Genomic DNA, 24,681 nt, shown 5'->3' with positions numbered 1-24,681 from the left:
ATACCGCCTTAAAAGAAATGCAAAGCGCCAAAAAGTGTTTTAATAAAGCGAGCTTTTATGTTTTTTTTTTTATATTTGATGCCTAAACATTGAATATTATTATTAAAATTTTGAATTGTAACTCTACTGTCTAACTCACTAAAATATTTGATTACTGTTGTTCGTAAAATGTTTTAGAAAATAATCAAAACTATATACTTTCAATGAAAAAAAAATTATTTTGTTATAGCACCACAACTGCTCAATAATAATTGAATTCGATTTATAAAATTAGAATTAAATTTTTTTAGGACTAGCTACAAGTGTTTTCTCAAATTCTTTTTCTTCTTCACGGAAGAATATTTTTGTGATAACAATATCACCAGTGGATAATGTTTGACATGCAGCCTCCGATACAATTTTTGTACCACTTTGTACATCCATTTGTATATTTGTTGCTGTATTTGATATATCAATACTATCATCGTTCACTGCCATTTTAACATCATTATTATGTGATTTTGTTGGTGATGATATTATATGTTTGGGACTACCAGCGCTATTTGCATGACAATTGCATGTACAATTGTTTGATTTTGTTGTTTGGGCTGCGTACGATGATCTGAAAATAAAGAATTGATTTTTTGAATTAAATATAATAAATAAATTTACTTAAATGCAGCGACGTTTAAGGGACATTAAAAATGTGTAGTTCTTTATCACCATAAATAATTGAGTAATTTTTGGAATTTAGTCATGCTTAAAATTGATATTTCTTAAAATCGAAAAAAAAAATGTTTGTGATTTTAACTGCTTTCAGTTTTTTATGATTTAATCGAAAAACAAATTGCAAAAATTCAGTTTATTTGACTGGTAGACAAATATTTTCTTAGAAATCCCCTGAAATCAATCCGAGAAATCATTCCTTCCGAATAAAAAAGTTATTCGTAATTTTGTCGATTCTTCCTAGGGGGGAAGCCTCCTTAAAAAATTGCAAAAATTTGAGATAAATTTTCAATCTCCAGTTTCGGTAAAATTCTATACAATATTTATAGAAATCGAGTTCATTTGATGATTAGACTCGTAGTTTCTGTGATATCATCACCAATCTTCAATCGAACCTAATTTTTGTATTTTTGAGGCAAAATATACAGAATTTTATCATTGTACAAAGGAGTTCGAATTACAAAATGCATACGTTTTAGAGATAATATTGTCGAAAATCAACTGATCTGTATAGAACACTCTCTAGTAATGGTAACTGGTTTAATATGACTACTATGCCATGGATTTGTTTTTCAAAGCATAGGCTAAGTTAGGATCTGGTTGCGCACGAGGAGCACACTCAGATCCATTGTGAATTGTGATACCATGCATACACCAGGCACTACTCCATCCTATTAGAACTATTAATTAAACTGGTTTTATGTTGTGACGCGGAAATCAAATTCGCTACCCTAGTACTACCGCGTATGGAATTGGTTATGCTTTTAAACAACTGAGCCACTAGATTTACAAAGAATAAATGAAATTCAAAATTTACTGACATTATAGATTCTGGTGAGAGATCATCTGATGGCAACAATGTGGCTGCACTCAATATTGCTTCTAATTTTTCTATTTTTTCAAAACGATCCATTTTACCATCTGATAATATTTCATCCATCAGTTGCATGGATTCCGTTAAACTAGCTGGTTCTGAGCTTCGTGGAGATACTACACCTTAGAAATTTAAAAAAAAAATATAATATAAACGTAAAAAGTAATGTATGGCAATGTTCTTTACCTGTTAGAGAATTATCTGAAGGATAGCTGTCCAAACTTGGATACTCTTCATTCATTTCTTCATCATCGGAATCAGAATTATCCCGATCCTGTCCTAAATTTTCTAATTTCTCTAATTTTCTGGCTACTTTATAAGATCCTTTTAACTTTTCTTTTTCTTCTTCGGTTAAATCTAAATATCTATATTAAAAATAAATTTTCAGTTTAATCTGTCTTCCTTATAAGTTATTTCAAATCTTTGGATCGTATTTTAAGTGGCGTTACTTACCTTAAAAGTCTTATCTCTCTATTGGATAGCACAATATTCTTATTTGTTTGTGCTAATTTTTGTTTTAAATCAGATACTTCATTTTCAACTTTACGTTGCCGTTTTCTTTGTTTCACATCATTTGGTCGAATATTCATAAAAATTTGTTCCTCACATAATTCATTAAATAATTGCACATTTTCGGGTTTAATTGATCTAAAACAAAACAAGAACAGTAATTAAAAAATATACTTGCTGCATTCTGCATAATAGAAAAACAAAAAAATGTGTCGCAAGAAATTTTGTGAGCTTTATTTCGGTAAAAACTGACTAAGATTTTGTTTTTGTTTTGAAAATTTAAAATAGTATCAAGATCAACCGAGAGATGGTTTGTAAGATTTTAATGGATCCATTTTTTATCTTTAATTCACTGTCATCTAATATTTTGTAAAGGTGTCTCAATAAAATTGGAAACAATCATGAAAATCGCTTATAAAGACTATTGAACTTTGAATGCCAGTAAGATCAGCTGAAACTCAACCCAAAAGCAGATCACAGCAAAAAGTTCACCTCTTGATTAATTGACCAAATTGAAATATTTTGCACGCACAGTTATATAATTCGATCAATTTTGGTCAATTTTCGATCTTTTTTTTTTCGAGACTCGATCAATTTTGATCAAATTGAATTACAAAGCTCTGCAATCAAAATCTAGACACAACTTATGGGTTATAATCGACATTTTTTGTCCAAGTATTAGATATACAAAATGTAGCTTGCAATATATTACAAATATATTTTTGCCCAAATACACCGGTATCATCCAACTACACCTTGCTATCTCGTGAACGGAATCTAAAGTATCTTTAACGAGTCAAGCGAATGAAAAAGAGCATAATAATCACACGTACCTCATCATGGGAGAATACAATTGATCACTAACAAGACATAAAACATCTGCACCAGCATATAAAATCATATCTCTGCTTAATGGACGTCGAGACCAATATCGTTGATCACGTCTATAAATATTTTTCAATTGTTCTTTCATTGGATTGACTGGTGCATTATATATTTCACACAATGCATTCAATGATACATTTTTAACTTTATACACAGGTTTTGACGTTTCTTGGAATTGTAATACAGCATGAGCACTCTAAAATATTTAAAAAAATTATTCGAAATCAGCTCCTAATTAATTCTTTAATTGCCCATGATTGCATACAGGGTGGATCATTTTAATCTATTATGGCTAATAGTTCGTTTTGTATTTAACCATTAAAAAAGTAGTTTAAACAAAGTATGTTGAGTTTGATGGGAGACATTATGTTCTGATATCAGATTGAATCTAGTCTTCCGGGTTGCTTTAATAGTCAGATCCTAAACAGTAAGAGATTGAATACCACTTTAAATTTAGTAAGTTGATCCTCATACAAAAGCTAACATTTTTTATTCAAGATATTTTTCGAAAATCGCTATCTTTCGGAGGAAATGCGACTTATAAATATGTCATTATAACATTTAATCGAAAGAAACTGTACTAGCTTTAGGATAATGTTTTAGGAAAAAGTTATTAAGACAAAGGTCATTCACCTCTGTTAATAACTTTAAATCCCAGATAAATTTTCAAGTTCATTTGGAGATGAAGGTCAAATGACTTTGAAACTAGAATTTCAGATTTTTAGTTATGGACACATGTGAATGTCCTTTATTGCTATTGGCAGCTTTTGGCTAAAGCATTTTTCTGTAGCTAGCGTGTTTTCTTTCGATTAAATGCAATAATGACATATTTTTAAGCCACAATTCCTCCAAAAGCTTTAATTTAAAGTGTTATTCCATCTCTTACCTTTTAGGATCTAAATTGACTATTAAAGTAACTCCGAGAGAATTAAGTCCAATCTGATGTCAGAACATGACCCCCTCCCCTATATTAAGCTCTGTAACTTTTGTTTAAATGACTTTTGATTGCTTATAACTACAAAACGATCTATTAGCCATAATAATAGTTTAAAATGATCCACCCTGTATATGTAAACTAGTATTTTATATTTACCTGAGTATCAAATACATTTTGCAATGTAATACCAAATTGATTGTATAAATTGACAGAATCATTTCTACAATCGTGTATCACTTTTGTGATTGCATCAGATTCTAATAATTTTCGTAATCCATAATCAATCATACTTGGACATGTCATCAAATCAAAAATATATGCAAAACCTTGCATTGTTGCAATTTGGAATAATGTTAATTGTCCATTTATACCTAAATTAATACCTTCACAATCAAAACCAACTACAAATTTCTCATTTCTCTGCAAAAAAAATATATATAAGCATTTCTTTTACTATCTATTTTAAACTAAATTATCATACACTGCTCTACAAAAAAGGGATGCTCTTTAAAAAAATTCCATTTTATTCGTTTCCTAATAAAATTATTTCTACTCCTAATTTATTTCTGGTCATTAAAAACAGTGCCCGGTATTGTTCTTCCAGCCTATTGGTTTATTATATTCGCTCTATTGTTTTTAAATGCAATAAAATTACTGAGGAAAGAACTAATATCTCAATTTACAATCCTGTTAAATTCGCCCCTCCCCTGTTTTGGAGGACTAAGTTATGAGTTGACCAGGACCATTAACCGCCATCAGTCAAGCGTATATTACAATTCTCACTTTTCGGAACTGGTTTTCAATTTTTATTGGGACTGCTCAACGTAAATACTCTAAGTGTGAAAATAAGTACAGAAATTTTCAAAAAAGGGCTTGACCTTCATTCTTTTAACCTACTGACCTTAATTCTTTTGATTAGTTGATTACTCATCATTCTGTTTAGGCTAATAACTATTCAATTGTTTTAAGTGGGTAACGCATGCTAATTATTTGTTAACTAATTAAAATAGTTCGCTATTTTACTTTTTGCAAGTGGCAATTGCTCCCACCTGGATCTGCTTTTACTCAAGTAAAATATAAATCTTAACAAAAAATCAGCATTAAAAATCATTTTTCAAGGAAGGTACAGGTCTAAACTCTACATGCCCTTCTGTTTATTATTAAGCATGCCACTGTTCTCTTGTAGCAGTGTATACTTCATTGATACTTACAGAATTTTTAGCTTGCTGGAATAAATCTTCAATAATTTGTGAGCATTCTTTCGTATTCGCAATAACACGTGTATTCTGGAATATACGTATTTTCCATGTATCTCCATTAAAACCACTTAATACACCCGGTCCACAATTGGCAACGTTACTATTCAATGTACGATCTCTACAATTATTTTCCGCTAATGTTTTCATCACTAAACTATTAATACGTTGTTTTAACGTTTGATTTTGTATCGAATGACTAGGAGAATTTTGTGTTGATGAATTGGCACTATTTGGAGTTATTGTATTCCCTCCACCACCGCTACCTGGTGAATTACTTTGCATATTCAATCGATTACGATCATTTACAAATGTTGAATTCGTAGTACTATTTCTGCTGAGATTTTTTTCTGTATCAGTTAAACTGTTATTGTCTGGACTGTTTGAGGTAGAATTATTATTATTCGTAAAACTACAATATTCATCCATAGAATTTGGACTGGTATTCCTATTTTGATTTTGATAACGACCTAATCGAAAACTGATACTTGATTTCGGTTGCTGTGGTTGTTGAATTGTCTGTTGCGGTTGTGGTGGAATTGAAGGTTCTGCAGTTTCTTGTATATGACTTATCGGAGGTGACGAATCGTGATTTCGTGGTGATTGGGTGCGTTCATACGTTGGTTGTACGGGTTTTACTACTCCTAAGTTATTATTCTTTTGTTCAGCAAATAATCGTAAATCAAGTTTCGGTCGTTGTATTAATGTGATTAAATTTGATTGAACATGAAAAGCATCAGAGAACATTTTCAAAAATGTTGTCAAGTCTTGTGATGTTTTGAACATATGTGACCATTGATCTTGTGGAAATTTTGATGTTACCAAATGAAACAATTGATCCACTAATATTGGACCTTTGATTTCTATACATTGAGCAAAAAAATCCAATAATTTTTGTGTAACAAATGGATCAATTGTAACCGATGGTAATGTGTTACGGAATTCTTGATATTGGTTTTCATCGAAATTTCTTAAAATTACATTTTCATCAACCACATCAAATGTTTCGGGAAATTTTAATAAGAAATCACGAAATTCTTTGATATGTTGACCTAAAAAAATTCAATAATTCAATGTTAGAAAAAATAGTTGAATATACAATCAGACAAATATTTTCTAAGAAATTACCCTTCTTATTTCGTTCGACAAGTCAGAGACTACGTATCTGATTATCAAATAACTGGATTTTCCCATTTTTTGGGTCAAAATTACGCTATGAATTATGAGTTTTATCAAAATTGGTAACAAAAATTTTCTCAAAGGAAACCCCTTTGAAAAATCACCTACAACTTATTTTTTCGGAATTCACAATAAAGTAAAAAAATCTGGTTTGTTTGACAATTTTTCGAGAATGTATCGAAATTCTTTACGAAGGCGTATATTTTGTCTCATCTGGTCGTTAAATGAACTAGATTGTTATGTTTTGGGTTTTTTACGATTATGCTCCAAAAAATTTATTATTTTTAAAATAAAAAACCTTAAAATAAATCGTGGAAGATAGCAAATAAATTTATTAAACCACACAGTGGTATATTTTCGTTTTAATTAAAATAGTCCAGTCTGTACATTGATAAATCTTTCAAGTAAATGCATAAATTTGAAAAATTATTGTAATTAAAAATGTAGTTTCGAACAATATTTTACGCATTAAATTTTTCACATACCTGATATATGTCTAACTTCAGGGCTAGCTTGACTCCTATGTCCCAAAAGACTTTTAATTGGTACCTCTGTATTTGGACCATATTGAATCAATTTTTTTGAAAAATAATCAACTGCTTCAGCTGCATAATCTCGTTTACCAGATACTTTAGATCCTGGTATTGAATCATCTTTATCCTTTGTTGTAAACGAATTTACATCGACGTAATCACCATCGATCATAAACAAAGATGGATATTGTGAAAGGAATTTTTTCAGACCACTTTGTGAGCCACCAGCAATTTGCCGCATCTCTTTGGTAAATCCTTTTGCACCAAATTGGCATGATAAATCATGAAGACTTCGTGCACCACCACGATCCAATAAACGTTCCAAGAAAAATAATAAAGTCATATTACGAGCTAATTCATATTCCATACCATCCATATTTCCTTTTGAGTTTTGTCTTTTTTTGTTTGTACGTTAGTTTTTAAGAATTTTTACAATTTTTTTTTATAAATATTTACAATTTTTTTTTATGTATTTACAATATTTTTTACAATTTAAAAATATATGTCTGAAAATAAAAAGATTCTAGATTAGTCAAAGGTATTTATTACAGGTGTAAATCTATAATTTACGGATCGATTAAAAGATTTAATTAATTTTATAATGATTGTTGCAAGAGTTAGTGGGTGATGATTTTTATTCATTTAGAACGATCAGCGGCGGTGAGTGGGTAAGGAATTCAAAATCATTCATAGACATCTCAAATTTGAGATGTCTAAGGGCGGAAAAAGCTGTACTACATTATTTGTATTATTTATTATCACCCTATATGGGGTATCCTATAATTATCGTTTTAGGAGAGCACAGTGATGTAGAGAATAAAATTCCTTCGCAGTTTTTGGATCCGGAATACTATATTAACGAGATAGGGCTTTGTTAATGATCGTTTTTATACCATGTATATATGTGAAATATATCAAGGTATACTAAGTTTAGTCCCAAGTTTGTAACGCGTGAAAAAATTGATGCTACGAACAAAATTTTGGTAAAGGTGTTCATAAAATCACTTAATTAGTCAATTTTCGGTTGTCCGGCTGTCTGTGAACATGATAACTCAAAAACGAAAAGAAATATCAAGCTGAAATTTTTATAGCGTGTTCAGGACGTAAAAAGTGAGATTGAGTTTGTAAATGAGCAACATAGGTCAATTGAGTCTTGGGAACGCAGGACTCAACTTGTAAACCGTTAGAGATCGAACAAAAGTTAAAATATAAAACTGATCCTTATAAAAAAAATTAAAACTTTTATATGTTACATATATTATGTATGCATGTGCTTGTATGTTTGTTACTATATCCACAGAGGAATTGAGAGGAAAGACACTATTATTACTTTGTGTGTAAGAGTGCCTCTCTGTCTTTACTTACATGACGTAAAAAACCAACGATTCCATAATCAACTCTGTCTGTACATGGTATTTCAACAATTAACTCAGTCAATTGGTCAATTGTTTGTTTTCACTTGTTTTCTCTAGGTTTAATATTTATAGAGAATATTTATGTAATGCTATAAAATACAACATTTGAAATTTTTCAACAAAGATCAAATTTTGTATTTTAGAACAGTCAATGTAAATATTCTTTGTAAATATTAAACTAAACGAGAAAATAAGCTAAGAAGATAAATTATAATAAATTTTATTTTTTACAACTTTGCGTATTATAAAAATTTCAATTAATGATATACAGATTCAAAAACTGCAATGTATTCTCTTTTTGTCATTGTGCTTTTCGAATGCGATTGTTATCAATAGCACCATTTTTATGATACTAGAACAGTGGTGATAAACATTAATTCTTCCCTGCAGGAATAAACGGGGGAAATTAAGCACACTTTTCTGCAGAATTGCGCTCTACATTGTTCCCTGTATCAAAGCGTGGTGTGTATTGAAACTATTATATTTACAATTGTTCGTTTAGGCTTGGCCTTCCATATTCTTTCTTGCCTGAAAAAGTATCCGAGTATAGCGACGTATTGTGTTAAAGAAACATCATAATCTATTTAAGGGGCCAAGTTATAAAAATATTGTACGGTCAGAACTAATTTAACGTAATTACTGTCGTGGATTTGTAGATCAGATCCCTTTCAGGTTCATTGGGTTTATCACCATCCCTTTTTTAAGCTTTAGAGAAATTTCTCACGAAACCTCGAGCTATTTTGCAAACTAATATTCACTCTTCTATTGATAGTAAGATTTTCGACAAGGTTGCATTTTACTGACCGAGATGACTAGCATTTACAAACTTTGTCTAAACAATTCTAATATTTTTGACACCAGTACTTAAATTAAAAAAATTTAAACATCCTGATGAGGATCGAAGTCATGGTTTATTGCATTCCGGTTCAATAATCATCAACTGAGCCACAATAATAAAACTTTATAAGAAATTTAACTAATAACAATGAATGCGTGGGCAACAGTTTCCAATAAGAATTTTAAAAGAAAAAAAATTCAACATCTATCAAAAAATTTTTAACATTTATTACAAATAAATTTTATGCCTAAACTGATTTTATGTACCGATTTTTCGTTTGTTTACGAAATCAAAGTAATCTTTTATCCATATAGCACGATATTAAAATTATAGCTCGATATTCATTTTTAAATTTTCGTTACTATTATATTAATGAATAAGTAAAATCAAATTTTAAGGGTCATTTTAAAATACTACTTAAAATTCTACTAAAATTATTAATAATTTTTAAATTATTAAAAATAAATTCAAATATAAGTTAAAAATTGTAACTTTAGTTACGGTTTGGATGATTTTTGAAGGCATGTGAGTATAAAATATGCATATTATTAATGTTTAATTAATATTTCTTGACATTTTGCCTAATTAACAAAAAATTTTTGTCATTATAGTTTCTTACAAATCAATCAGCATTGATTAATTTTTGATATCTATTAATTTTACAATAGAAAACATAAACGAAGAATTTTCGTATTAAATTTTCTAATATGTATTATCTAAAAAAAAGGAAAAACAAATATCTTTCGTGTTTAAAAAATTCACCTTCAAATTTTCCTAACATTATTACAAATACTTATAGTAGATTTTCAATTTGAATATTTAAAAAAAATTTTAATTTAAAACAAATTAAAAATATGCAAATTAGAACATGTGGCTAACACATAAATTCCAATGGAAAATACTTGAAGAAAAACTTTTTGTTTTTTTTGTTATATGAAAAACAAGTATGGAAACTCTTAAATTAGAATACCATTTTATAGACATGCAATTTATTGAATATTTGTTCTAAAATATTTATGTCGTACTTGATTAAAAAAATGTACTGTATGTTCAAGAAGTAAAAAAAAAATAAGTTTGACATTTTACCTTTATATAATGTTATGTTACACTTAAAACCGATGAATACGATATAGAACCTCGTATTAGGATGAAAATTTATATTTTAAATTATATTACAAGAACACATATATTTTTAAATTATTATTTTTAAAAACGATTTATTAAAAAGAAGTGTTTCATAGCTACTAACCAGCTTAGTTAGGCAGACATTTTGCTCAGCTGATTGTAATTCTAGTTTTAGTCGTCATACACCTAAACACATATACACAAAAAGTTGTTTTTGTTTCTTTTTCAACAGAACAGGTGCAAGGTGCGAATTTTCACCTGAAATTGATTTATTTTTTTCTTATTTTAGACAAATCAATCGATATATGATATTTTTGTTTTCATAATACTTATTTTCCATTTCTTACATGAACTCTTCTTATCTTTTCCATTTTTTTTTATATATAGGTCATTTCTAAAATAATTTGATGATTAGAAATTTTTGTCACATACTCAAGAGCCGTATTTACATTTTTTTTACGAATAGCTACTGAAAATTTATTAGTTACACTAAACAAAATAATTTCGTTAAAATATTCTTAAAAAAATAAACTTACTGAAAATCGAAATTTTCACATAATTTTCCGAATGGATTAATGAATACACAAGTCGATTAATTTTTTTGGATCGATGTAATTTTTCTTATGATTTTTTTTAGCGTGGCTCCGAATAGTTATTTGTTTGTTTTCTAAATAAAGTTTTTGCCTAAAGCTTTTTTTTTATAGTAATTAAAGGTGAAAGTTAAATTAAAAGTGAAAAAAACCAGTACTTGAATGATATTACTAAATTAGATGCTGGCAATTTTCCAATCCCGTAAAACAAGAAATATACTTAATGTGTTTAAACACAAACTGATTAATTAATGATCTTTAAACTTGTGTACTTACCTATGCATTAAGTAATTATTACGTTCCTGGTATTTTAACGTTTGATAATTTTCAAACATAAATATTTTGAATTTTATGAAAATGATAACATTTAAAAAAAGTAAAAGTACATTATTACGGAAAAGACCGTAAATGCGGGAGTTTTTTTAATAAAAAAAGTGAGAAACACTATAGTGTTAAAATTGTTATAAATAAATTTTTTATTTGAAACAATAAAACAGCCTCTTAAAACATGAACAAAAAAAATTGGATATTTGAACAAATCTAATCAATTAAATGCCCATGCCGATCGAAAAATTATTTATTGTATTTAAATATATAAAAATATTAGATTGCGTAAACGATTTTGAGAAACAACTCAGAAACAACACTTTCATCGTCAAATGGACCCGATTTTTTTTTTGGGTCAAAATTTTTTTTTTTTTTTTTGGTATCCTAATATTCTATTATCAGTTCCTAAAGGAACTATAAATAGGTCTGATGAATAAAAATTACTCTAGAAAATAATTACAACCAGTTATGAGAAAAACAATGGGTACAATTTAAGCACCGGTACGTAATAGATTACTTTTTCGTATCTTCACTTGTTTTAATTAATTATTGCCTTATTACCCATTGTATACGTATACATATACATAGCCATACAACTACACTTCATACAACTAAGTTGTTTTACTGCTTACTTTAGTGTACACCACTACAATCAAATATAATACAATTAATATACATACACTCCCCCCCCCATTAAAAATAATACTCTAAATGTAATACCTAATATAATATTTTAGGGAAACTAAACGGTGAATAATTTTATTTTAAGTTTTTAATGATTCTAAATATAATATTCTTCCAAATATTAGTTTTTTGTCAAAACGGTAACTCTCTCTCACTGGAAAAAATTAAAAATATTGCCACTTTCACACGCTTCTCTTATGCTACGTGTGTTAAAAATGTAATTTTTAATTGCAATTATCTTATGTTAGTTGCGCTAAATTTTAACAGCGTGTATATTAAAGCTTTTAATTTCTTAGATTAAAAGTTTTGAAGATTTCTTAACATTTTGCCAAATTAATCCAACTACTTTAATTAAATTTGTATAAACTAACAACTACATATCTTTATATCATAAACATCGTTGATAATAGTTTTTACTCCTCTCACAAATAGTATGTTGAAACATAACTTATATGAAATAAAGATATATTGAAAGATATATCTTTCTTCAAAAAAATGGCAGAAAATTATTTTATTATATACGTTATGTTTCAACATGCCAACAGTGAGAGGAGTAAAGACTATTATCTGCGATGTGTATGATATAAAACTTACTTCTAGTAACAGCAACGACTGGAAAATATCACTTACTTCACTTAAGTTACTTCTAGTCATAACAAAATCGACTGACTGTGGTTGATGCACGCGCGTCACATATCTTTTATTTATAAATGTATCCTTGTAAAATTCTAACTTGAACTTTTATTTATAGTTTACGATAATATATCCGTTCCACCATAACTGCTTAGGATATATCCGCCTAAACTAATTTCAGGTTTATGACGCTTCCGGTTATACCGAAAGTTGACTCTAAAATCGTTATTTCAAATGAAATGGCCTATTTATTTTTAAAAAATGACCCCCCTTAATTTTTAAGGTTTTCGAGATAAACGATATTTATTGGAAATTTTGATACAAATAGACGTGTGGAAAAAAGGCTGTAACTTTCATACTAAATTTGAAATAACGATTTTAATGCAAAATAACTGCAAAGTTCACTTTGTCTTTATCATAACTTATGTACACTTACTGTCAAAAAAAGTGCCACAGTTAAAACATTCTAAGCGTACTCATCATATGTTATGTTATAATAGTAACACTTAGAATGTTTTAAAACGAGCATTTTTTGTGACATTGAGTATATGTTTATGCTTGTTGATATTTTGGTAAGATCATAAAATAATATATATAATACAACCAAAATCAACTGCTGTGATAGACTAATTACGTATTTTAAGTCAGTTCGTTAGATGCACAATCACAGTTGATAGTTAATTCATAGCTGCGGAGACTGACTGATATGTATAAATTTTTATACTTATACCGATACATAAAGAACAAACCATGGGCGAATCAAGCGGAGGGCAGGTTAGAGTAACTGACTCCCTCTCGCCCCAAGCCATTAAAACCTATAATTATACTTTATAAAATTTTCTGAAAATATGCAATTTTAGTGAAGAAAAAAAACACACAATTTTTTTTCATATTAATTTTATTAAAATTTTAATTTTAATAATTAAATTAACTGCAGTAAGCTTTTCATTTTAAACATGAAAAATAAATAATAAAGGAAGGAAAAAACATTCATATTATGCAGTCGATAATTCCATCTTTTTTAAATAACAACATAACATCTATTTCAGAATAAACTGGCGAAAAAGTAATGGCCACTGTTTATAAATTAAATATATATAATATCTCTATTTTTTATATTTATAAATTTGAAAAAATTTTTTATTTTATAATTCAAATTTGAATAAATAATTCCAAAAAATGTACAAAATGTTTACAAATATTGTATTTATAGTAAAATTATTATAGTGAAACCTCTTTTCTATAAATTCCTGATAGCACTTTAATAATTCCATCCCTCAGTCTAGTTATTATGCTAAAGTAAAGAACGTTTTCAAGTGTTAAGTTTGTATATTAATACTATGATCTCCGACCAAATTATCTCTACGTAATTTTGTCAAAGTTTGGCAACAAAATTAGTAATTCTAAAAATAATTAATTTTAATTATAAATAACATAATTATCTTATTAAACGGAAATATCATTGCTTGGTCGGATATGAATTCGAGTACAAACTTTGTCGTTGAATAACGATCTGCATAGTACAGTTATTTTAGGTTGAAATAAGAGCAAATTGAGAAAACACAAATATTAAATTTTTATACTTTTGTAACTTTGTATCATTAAAAATAAAGAATTTTCTATTATATCTGTTTTTGGAAAATATTTTTTCGAATTCTTTAAATTATCAATTATAATATTTAAACATTTAATGCATTGAAAACATATTGAAAGCAAAATTATATACTTTTTTCCACAATATTTTAACAAAAAATAAGCACTAGTTTACAAAATAAGTCATGCCCTTCCAGGTTCATTAACTTCGAACGGATTTTAACATAAATTTTCAAATTAACCATGGATTCAAAGGTCGTTTAAACGTACTGCGGATTTACTGTGATAGGCAAATAACCATCGGTATCATTTAAAAAAATAATCTGAGGTCAATTTGGCCTTAAAAAAAGTTGTACGAATCCAGATTACTAACAAATGCATATTTATGCTCATGGATGGTTCTACTTAAGAGTTGTCGTTACAAGTAGAAAGCTATAGAAAGGTCCAACCACCACTTTTGATAACTAAAAGAATAAATTAATCGATTTTCTTTTTTCTTTGCCATTCAACGAAGCCATAAAATCAAAAATGGAATTAACTATGTTTGACAACGATGATGATCAATTAATTGTCCCAAACGAAAAAATTCGCCGTGTAAAAAAAAAATGTAGCCAATCAAAAGAAAATAAAATTTTCACATTGTTTTAAAGACTTCAAAATTTTAATATTCATGTTTTTTCAATTTTAAACCTAAACTAACTCTACTATTTTTAAATATGTATAAATAATCCATTTGTTTGGATGTGATGCCCACATTTCTTTGGTTTGTGTAAAATTTTAGTTTTTTGTAAATTACGTACAATTTTATACAAAAAAAATAATAAACAAAAAAATTCTCTTTGGAGTATTTTGTTTTTTAATAACAAGAAAGAAATAAATAAATGCATCACAAGCCGAATAAAAAATTTCTCTAACTATGATGATGGGAAGCCGATGAGTTATTTGAATTTGGCGGTACTGGGCTCACATCTTTACATATATGACTTGTCATTTCAGCCAACGGTTCCAATTCCTTGGCACTTATTAAATTAAATTCTTGTACAAAATAATAAAAATGTTTGTAACAAGTATTCACGTGAGCTTCCTACAATTAAAAAAAAATTTATAAAATTTATCAGTGTCGTTAAGGGCTTTCAATCATTTTAAGGTTATTAGTAAACTACAAGTAAAATTTGGTTTGAAAAAACGGAGTTAAGTTTTGAGAATTTATACGTTAAAAATTGCTACTAAATTTTCAGAAAAAACAATATTTCGTTTCGTGTTTTCCGGGCATCCTGTACATTACGAAAATAATTTTAAAATTTACAGCCAATATGCCTCTATCTATCCCAGAAACAAAATTTTCTGAAAATTAAGCAGTTTAGCCTTACTTTTTTATGTCGAATAACATGGATAACCCTGTAAAATATTCTAGTAGAAAAATGGAGTCATTACAGTCGAACCTGGATAAGCGAAGTTCACGAGATCGCTATCTTTTTTTTCGCTTATGGAGGTTTGTCACCAAACCAGTTTCTCGATTATACATGTACAAGAATGGTTTTCTCACTTATAGAGGTTTTACACAAAAACAATTTTTGTTAGTTCCACGAAATTGAAGAATGGGTCATTAATAGCATATATTAAATACGCTCGACGGTCGCTTATCGAAGTACAGGCTAGAAACAGTCTTAGATATAGAGGTCTACAAGGAAAAAGAGAGGAAAAACTACATTCTCCTATAGAGGTTTTAGAAGGTTAAAATGACAAAACCTGGTATTCATTTTTAGAGTTTTTTCGCTTATTCAGGTCTCAATCACTCAGGTTTGACTGTATTAGTTTCATATGTAAAACTATATATTTCTGTTATCAAAGATAGTTGTGATACTCATTTTGAAATAGGTTTGTTTCTTGTTTGCATGTAAATTGAAAATATCACGTGTTTATTTGAAAAACACTTGGACTTCTTAGTCTAGTAAATAATTAAGTTGATTTTCAGCTTTAGTTTTTAGATCGAATAACTATTATGAGACAGTATGTTATATGTAACAAAAAAAAAACTTACAGCTCCAATTGATACAATCCGGTCAAAATGATGAATATATACATGGACAAAAACACGAAATAATCGAGTCAAAATTTTTCGACATAATGCATTGAACGTCTTAGGAAATGGTACATCCGTACTCACAGGAAATAATGTTTCATTATTTATTTGAGATTCAACCCAATCCATTAAGAGAGCTATGTATTGAGGAGCTGGTAACGCTGTTGGTTTTTTATACCTGAAAATAAATAAGGAACAAATAACCGATTGTTTGAAGTTGTCAATTATTTCGTTGAAAAATTATTTATTCACTGAAATAGAAAGGGCTAAAAGAAAAGTAGCCTCGATGTATTTCGCACTATAGTATTACTATAAATTTGGTGTTAGATTAATCTTGGCAAGTTTGGACATTTTGAATTCCGTATCCTAATTCCGTATCTTCATGGGTGTAAAGGGAGGAGGAGAGGAGATTTTGCCGAACAAAATATTACTTGAGCTAGCCGTTGGTCAATCAACGTTCAAATATTATGAAGAGTTATTCAAATCATCAAACTGCACATGGCTTAATACGGCTTGGCCTTTTGTTGTTAGCTCGCATTATAATCAAGGAAATAAAACCGACAAAACAGATCATTGATTATTACATACCTATGCACTTGAAATGTATATATGCCTTTATTCTAAAACTAGGAATCGACTCCTCGTCAATCGATTTTTATGGGTGCCGGTGGAAAATGTCTGCCTGAGTGTACTGAACAAATTCATATTCATACGAACTTGTTCCTTTTCACATACTTTTAAAGCCCGTACGGTGTAAATACGATGGGAAAGAAGTGCCTTACCTTCGAACACCACATTATTTTTATCTAGCATCTAGCAAAAAAAAACTGGTTTTGTCGAAAATAAAGATTATTTTGTGGTTCTCCATACGGTTTTTTTTGTCAAACGCTTATGTAACGAAAATAGTGGGTAAGGTAAAAAAAATATCAGGAATCAAAAAGTGTTTAGAATGGTCCAAAATATAATATCATATGGATTTTGAAATCAAATTTTTGACTAGATATACAAAGTAATCTTTACGTTCGTCAATAACCTTTTTTTTCAAACGCTTATATGTCAAAAACCGTGACGCTAAGTAAAAAATGTCAATAGTTAAAATTCAAATTTCAATAACAAGTTTTCAGCCAAAATTCGTACTTTATTTTTTTTTTCAAGTTGTATTACGAAAACGGCTAGGTTTGGGGAAAATTGTCACGAGAAATACTTATAATCGCCCAAAACTCTAAAGTATAATATCTAATGACTTTCATTAAAATTTTTGATCGGAATCAAAAAATAATCTTTATTTTCCTCAACGAGCTCTGGCGAAAATCCACATTTTCTGTACTTATATCGAGAAAACGGTTAGGTTACGTAAAAATTGTCAGAGCTCAAAAAACGCTGAGAATTGTCCAATATATAAGATACAATAGTTTTTTTTTAAATGTTAAATAAAGAGAATGTGGTGTCCGAAAGTAAGGTAATTCTATCCCACCGTATGAGTGTAAATCGTAAAAGCACAAGTACACATAAATATGACTTTGTTTAGTACACTCAGACAAACATTTTCCACCGGCTCCCATAAAAATCTAATGACGAGGTGTCGATTCCTGGGTCAAATACTTTATTTCCTACAGTTAAAAAAAAAGATATATATATACATTTCAAGTGCATAGGTATGTAATAATCAATGAAAATCGATAAATTAAATTGATGACATCATTGACCAATAAGTTAAACCGATGACATAAATTTTGCTAAGTATTTTAAAAATTGAATATTCAGCAATTGTTTTAAGTGATATAGGAACCGATATTGTTAAAAAAATATTTAATTAAAAAAAGTTTCTAAAAAAAAAAAAAACATTTTGAAAGAAATTATCACTTGTGATGAATTACTAAATTTACTACAGAGATATTTAATTAAAATAATCAAAATCAAGTCATTTCCGTTAAAACCACAATTTATATTCAGTTGTTTTTATAATAAAAAATGTGTTTTTCCACCCCGAAAATTAAATTTCAATTCAAATACTACAAAGCTATGATATATAGTGTGTCCCCGGATATAGCTAACTATACTTGTAAATTTTGCTGCATTTTAAGAAAAAAAGTCATTCTTTATAAGAAGTTTTGTTTATTCTGAAAAGTATGTAGGAATATTTAAAACTTCTTAAAAATGTACAGGGTAGCCAAAAATTTGGAATCATTATTTTTATTTTTGGTAAACTACCCTTCTTTTTTATAAGTTGGCGAAATATTACTAAGAAAAGTTACTCGCAATTAACAATTATGACTCTATACAAAATATCAAGAAGATCCCTGTACTTTAATTATAGCATAATTTTTTATTTGAACAAAAGCTGTAATTATAGAAAAACGTAACAAAGAAAATAATAATAAATAAATTAATATGTACTGTTCGAGAGTGTATTTTTTGTGGACTAGGCTAGAAAATTAAAAAGAAAATTTATTTTCTCGGATAAACATTCACTAAGAATGGAATTGTCAACTGTTATAAGCTAAAAATAATAATTAAGTAAAGATCATCAGTTGTTATATTTACCTATCACCATCAGCCCACATTAAATATTCAAATCGTGGACCACCTGACATTGTCGGGCATGATTTCGAATCACAATATTCAGAGACAGTACCATAAATTAAATTAATACGATTGAAAAAATCAACCACTAAAACAATTATAAACTAATTAGTATGGAAATTAATTCAATAAAATAATTAATATACATACCATGGACGGCAATCCAATCATTCAAATCTTCACCTTCAGGTAATTGCACGGCAGCACGTAAATTAATACCGGAATTCAGACTGGCCTGTGCTTGTTTATGTAACGAATATCTAATCGTTCCATGAGTGAATTTTTTCTTTGGTCGAAAAGTCTTAATGTAAAAAAATGTATAAATTATTTACTGCTTAATTATTTAAATAACAATGTTTTGAAAAAATTTTTAGTATACCAACCATACTCACCTTCCCTTTTTGGAAAAATTCAACGAATCCACTTAAAGCCATCGTATGCAAATAAAATGCGAAAATAAATGATAAATATAAGAATTATATTCTTAATTAAACTATAATAGTATTCATTGTGATTTAATTTGTACTTTATGTTATTTTATTATTATTGAAACTCCAAAAGTCACTCTTGTGAAGATGGTTATTTCCTGAATCGTTTTATTGCTTTCTCATTTTTGCATATTACATTGTTATCAATAGTGAGTAAGAGAGATAACACAATTTTAATACGCATAAAAATACAATTTTGGTAACATCTGCTTTAATACATTTTTTAACCGATAGATGGATTTTCATATTCGTTTTATACATTGACGTTAGAGTTACAGTTTTATATTAACGGTGTTGATAAGATAGGTAATATTAATTAGAAACAGAACAGAAAAAGTTAAGCTAATTATATTTTAATTATTTCCATTCTGACATTCAATAATACGTACCTATTACAGGATAGTCGACAGATCTGGAAAAACGCCATATATATGGATAAATTTTTTTTAAATAGTAAAGACGTGCGTTAAAAAAAAAACAATTAATCTCTCTTATTAAAATTTTTCTCTGGAACATTTGTAGTTTTTGACAAGGTTAAGTTCATTGTTTCTGGATGTCCTTTTCCTATCACGTCACCGCAACTTTCAGAACAATATGAAAATCTTTTCCCAAAATTTTAGTACACCGTTGTTCGTTAGGTATTGACACTTCAAATGCACGTAAAACATTTGCGTTTCAAAGCACGTAAAACTCGAAAATATGCAAACAATTTTTGTACGCCCTTGTGGAATTAAATCTGTTCTGGAACTCTGGAAAATTTAGTTTGAAATTCAAAAAAAGAATATGTGAAGTAAAACTATCCCTAAAAAAAGTCTAAAAATATTAAATAAATTATTAATCAAACATTTAATGACAGAAAATGGTAATAGATTGGTACTCTTTCGGAAGAAATATTCTGAGTTACTACTACTTTGTTACTACTTTTTCGAAAAAATTTTGAGTAACTCAGAATATTTCTTCCGGAAGAGTCTCAATCTATTACCATTTTCTGTTATTAAATAACTGATTAGTAATTTATTTAATGTTTTCAAAATTTTTCTGATTTTTTCAGAGATATATCTCTATAGTTTTATTTCACATATCCTTTCAAATTTCAAACTATGTAATCTTCAAACTATGAGTTCCAGAACAAATTTATTTCCACAAGGGTGGTACATGCAAATTTAATTTTCAGAGTTTTTTCCCGAAACTATAGATAGCCAATTGCTGAAGAATGATTCAAATTGCTGGCCAATTGATCCTAATTTCATACCAAAAGAATCCGATTTCTTACAATCTGTGTAATTCCTCTAAATTTCTTTGAGATTGCTATTAAAACGTTTTTGTGAATATTGTGCGCAAAACATTTAGAAGTTGCAACTTCTAAGATTATATGAGTAATCGGTTTTGAGCCACTATAATAACTAAAATCTCACACGTTATTAGATTTTAGAGAATGTGAAAAGTATAGGCAATTGCATAGTGTTTTAGTAATGAAATTTGCATAGAACGTTAATATAGTAAAATTTAACGCTATGTTATATTTTATGACGAAAAACATAAGATTCGAATGAATCGAATATACCGAATGTTCATTTTAATCTAACACCGCAAAAATTTTTAAAGAAGTGAAAAAGTTTCTAATTAAATTGAAAGACAATCGATTCAAAGGGGCTCATTTTATGCCTGCCTTATATTTAACCTCGCCTTTCAAGGTCAAAAGGCATCTTATTAGAGTAGCAGTATTTAAAAATGTCCAAAATATATGATCCAATTGGTCATGAATCACATATTTGATCAAAATCACACAATAATCGTTAATTTTGTCATTATCAAATTTTCATCAATATAACGAATTTTTTGAAAACGATGAGGATGGACAAAATATGCTAAGAATAGTTCAAAATATGAAATCCAGTAGTTTTTTTTTTATTCTCATGATTTTTCAGCACGATTGGCTATTACGAACTTGTAAGCGCGCTCACCCGCGTCAATTTTAAGACCATACTGATTTTTTCTACTCTCTCATACGAACAGTTTGTGGTCAGTCCGGTAAAAATCAGAGGTGTACTTTCAAATTCCGAGGATTAGGTAATTTTTTGGTTTTTATACTTCGGTTAAATAGTTTATAAAATTATAAGCAGACAAAACGAAATGACGCAACAGAAACGTTCGACAAAAATCATTCAACGTCAAATCCTATCTGACCGCCACACACTACCGAAAACATTGCCTGCTCATTGTGTCTCAACTTTCTTATCTCCAAAGAAACATTTCCATTAACCACACAATAATGTTTGGTGAAATAAAATCTGTGAGGCAAAGGGTCGCCGCCAGCTCCCATAAGCTGGCGGCGACCCTTGGCCGGCGAGGGCCAGAGGGAAGCAACCTGAGCAATATAGTGCTCAGGCGGTGAATATATGGTTCAGTATTGATATTGGCTCAATAATATTGATCATGTGAGGTAAATTGATCCTTTTAGTGTCTTCAATATATTTTCCATCAATATATAAACCTCAGACCATGTATAGATGGTTCAATATTGATGTCGGCTCAATAATATTGATCGAGTGAAATAAATTGCTCAATATTTTGCTCAATATCGATGTTGGCTCAATAATAACGATCGTGTGGGGCTAGAATAAGACGTATTATTGCTCATTCTTAGATATATATAAAAAGAGGTATCATTTGGAAAATTATTCGATTTTTAAAAGAGAAAAGTTTTACACCTTTTATTGACTTATTTGTAATGAATAAAATTTTAAAAATTTTAGTGGGTAGGTTCGTTAATAAATATTGTTAAATATACATATATACATAGATTGTTAAATACAATATATATAGATTAAACATTTTAAATATATTTTAATATTTATATTTATAGGTACTATGATAAAGCTTTTTAATTAGACATGCGGTATATTACAAAGTATGCATAAAAAATTAAAAATTCATATATACAACATTCCATGTAATTTTAATAAATATATATTATTATTATTAAAATAACATTAATTAACGATCTGATTGTTTAAAAAAAAAAATAAATGCTAGACAATATATCCCTAATCATGCATTAATGTTAGTCCAAGAACGAGGTTCACGCTATATGTGGATGAGGAACATTTTTATTATCAGGATAGGCAGGGCCGGATTTAAATTTCTGCCGCCCTGGGGCACTTTAGAAAATGCCGCTCTAATTTAAAAAAAAAATTAGAATAACTAATTAATTGCAGAAAATTTATTATGTATTACATATTATTTATTACTGTTCTTTTAAATTAAAATTAATTAGTATTATTTGATAATTCTCCAATTTTAGGAAAATTCATTGATCAATTAAAGTTTCTGTTATCAAAAAGACATACATAATTTGAAAATATTTTTAATTCTTCAAAAAAAGTATATTAATTTATCAATTCCAGAAAATAAAAATATCAAATTTTATTTTTGCAAACCTTTATGGAAATAAATTAATTAAACTATTTTAATAGTTTTCACTTAAATTTCCCATATTATAATATACAAAATTTTGATTTGATACATAATGCATAAATTATATTTCTTGAAAAATAAAATGTTTATTTAAAAGAATTAGTTAATTATATATTGTATAGAAAATATTTTCTCACATTCCAAATTTTGCCGCCCTAGAAAATTTACCGCCCTGGGCACTAGCCCCGACTGCCCCTAGTGTAAATCCACCACTGAGGATAGGTGACATTTGAGATAGGTAAATAAACGAAATTGATCCTTCTAAATAATTTCTCACTAAATTAAAAGTTCATTAAATTTTGCTGACGAGCTTTATTTTAACTCGTAGTCTCTATGCTTGCCTGCCGAAAACACTTTGAATCGATTTTTAACCCTTTTTAACTTTCCAATGGGATAGTTATTGTAATGGGTACGATTTTGCAAATTGAAAATTTAGACATATCCCTACGTTTCAAGGCCTTTAGAGTCGAATAGCATGGCTTTTAAAAGGATGCCCGTGTGTGCATATGTATGTATGTATGTATGTTCGGATTCAATTTTCGTCTCGCATATCTCGAGATAAAATGATTATTTTGGCATGGGACTAGTTTCATTTAACGCATAATTATGTAACTTAGACCTGATTAGGTTTTGAGCAAAATCGGTCAAACCGTTTTTTATATCGAATGAAAAATTGTACAATTGTCACTATTATCACTTATCATTTATATAGTTTTAACGTCATGGGGAATCAATAGAATACACTCAAGGGAAAAAACTTTGATCCCTTCCTCTCAAAAGTTTTATTTACGCTACACACAATTTTAGTTTTTTACAGTTTTTTTCCGAAAATATAGAAGATAGAAGATAATTTCATAACAAAAGCAACCGATTTCAGGCTATATGCAGTCCTAAAAATTGCTTAAAAAACACTGCTTCCTTTAATTTCTACAAGGAATTAGTATTATTTCTTGGACTATAAATACTGTGGTTTGATTAGAAAGAATCAATGTGAATGAGATATTTTCTATCTTTGATTGATTAGCGCGCGGCATACATGTGGAGTTAAAACATACTTTTATAAATGCTTATTAATAAAATGGCATTGTGTTGAAAATACTTAATAATTGCAGTAATAAATTAAAATATGTACTATTTTAATTATATCAGCTTTTTAAATTTTTTATACTGTTTGCAGTTTCATTTCAATTCAATGACAAAGTCCAATTTTGTTATTATTAGGGGATTCCTAAATTACGTAGAATTTTTAGAATATTGATGTGCATTGTACAAACTTTATGGCATGTTGAATTTTTATTAATGTGACATTTTTGTTAAGTATTTAATAAAAACAAAAATGGATTTTAACGCACTTATTTTTATACCATGTATATATATGAAATACCTATACATAGTATATTAAGTTTCGTCCCAAGTTTGTAACGCTTAAAAATATTGATGCCACGAACAAAATTTTGGTATAGGTGTTCATAGAATCACCTAATTAATCCATTTCCGGTTGTCCGTCCGTCCGTCCGGCTGTGGACACGATAACTCAAAAACGAAAAAAGATATCGATTTGAAATTTTTACAGCGTACTTAGGACGTAAAAAGTCAGGTCAAGTTCGTAAATGAGCATCATAGGTCAATTGGGTCTTGGGTCCGTAGGACCCATCTTGTAAACCGTTAGAGATAGAACAAAAATTTAAATGTAAAAAATGTTGCTTATAAAAAAATAAAAAACTTTTGTTTGAAACATTTTTTTGTAAACATCACTGTTTACCCACGAGGGCGTTAATTAGGTGCAAATTTTATAGTATGTATTAATATAGGAATATCAAAGTGAATATCTTTTATTTACGTGACGTCAAAAAAAAAAACAATTTAACCAAGGTTTAAGGCGAAATTAGATTCATTTTCCTATTTTACTATTTATAATTTCAAAAACAACTCTTTGAGTAAATATGGTTTTTTCAGAATCGTAGTA

General features: G+C 28.5%; 2 protein-coding genes across 3 annotated transcripts; both read right to left on the bottom strand.

Annotated features, from left to right (window-relative positions):
• Window positions 1-261: 261 nt before the first annotated feature.
• LOC123290891 lies at window positions 262-7,294 on the bottom strand. The gene is made up of 8 exons (XM_044871254.1): window positions 6,832-7,294; window positions 5,123-6,219; window positions 4,068-4,331; window positions 2,923-3,170; window positions 2,033-2,227; window positions 1,766-1,944; window positions 1,527-1,701; window positions 262-601 (listed from the first exon to the last, which is right to left on the bottom strand). The coding sequence occupies exons 1-8, from the start codon at window positions 7,253-7,255 to the stop codon at window positions 277-279; spliced, it is 2,907 nt and encodes a 968-aa protein (XP_044727189.1). The 5' UTR covers window positions 7,256-7,294; the 3' UTR covers window positions 262-276.
• A 7,652-nt stretch (window positions 7,295-14,946) lies between these two features.
• LOC123290898 (MOB kinase activator-like 3) lies at window positions 14,947-19,342 on the bottom strand. 2 transcript variants are annotated; one of them, XM_044871267.1, is made up of 5 exons: window positions 19,134-19,342; window positions 18,901-19,051; window positions 18,712-18,838; window positions 16,126-16,345; window positions 14,947-15,168 (listed from the first exon to the last, which is right to left on the bottom strand). In XM_044871267.1, the coding sequence occupies exons 1-5, from the start codon at window positions 19,182-19,184 to the stop codon at window positions 14,995-14,997; spliced, it is 723 nt and encodes a 240-aa protein (XP_044727202.1). In that variant the 5' UTR covers window positions 19,185-19,342; the 3' UTR covers window positions 14,947-14,994. The 2 variants fall into 2 exon arrangements, with proteins under 2 accessions (XP_044727202.1, XP_044727203.1); XM_044871268.1 differs by having other exon boundaries at window positions 19,143-19,342.
• Window positions 19,343-24,681: the final 5,339 nt, after the last annotated feature.

Source organism: Chrysoperla carnea, chromosome 1 (genome assembly GCF_905475395.1).
Source record: "Chrysoperla carnea chromosome 1, inChrCarn1.1, whole genome shotgun sequence".
Classification (NCBI taxonomy): Eukaryota; Metazoa; Arthropoda; class Insecta; order Neuroptera; family Chrysopidae; genus Chrysoperla; species Chrysoperla carnea.
Note: the sequence above shows the minus strand (reverse complement) of the source record. Positions and strands in the feature narration are given on the sequence as shown.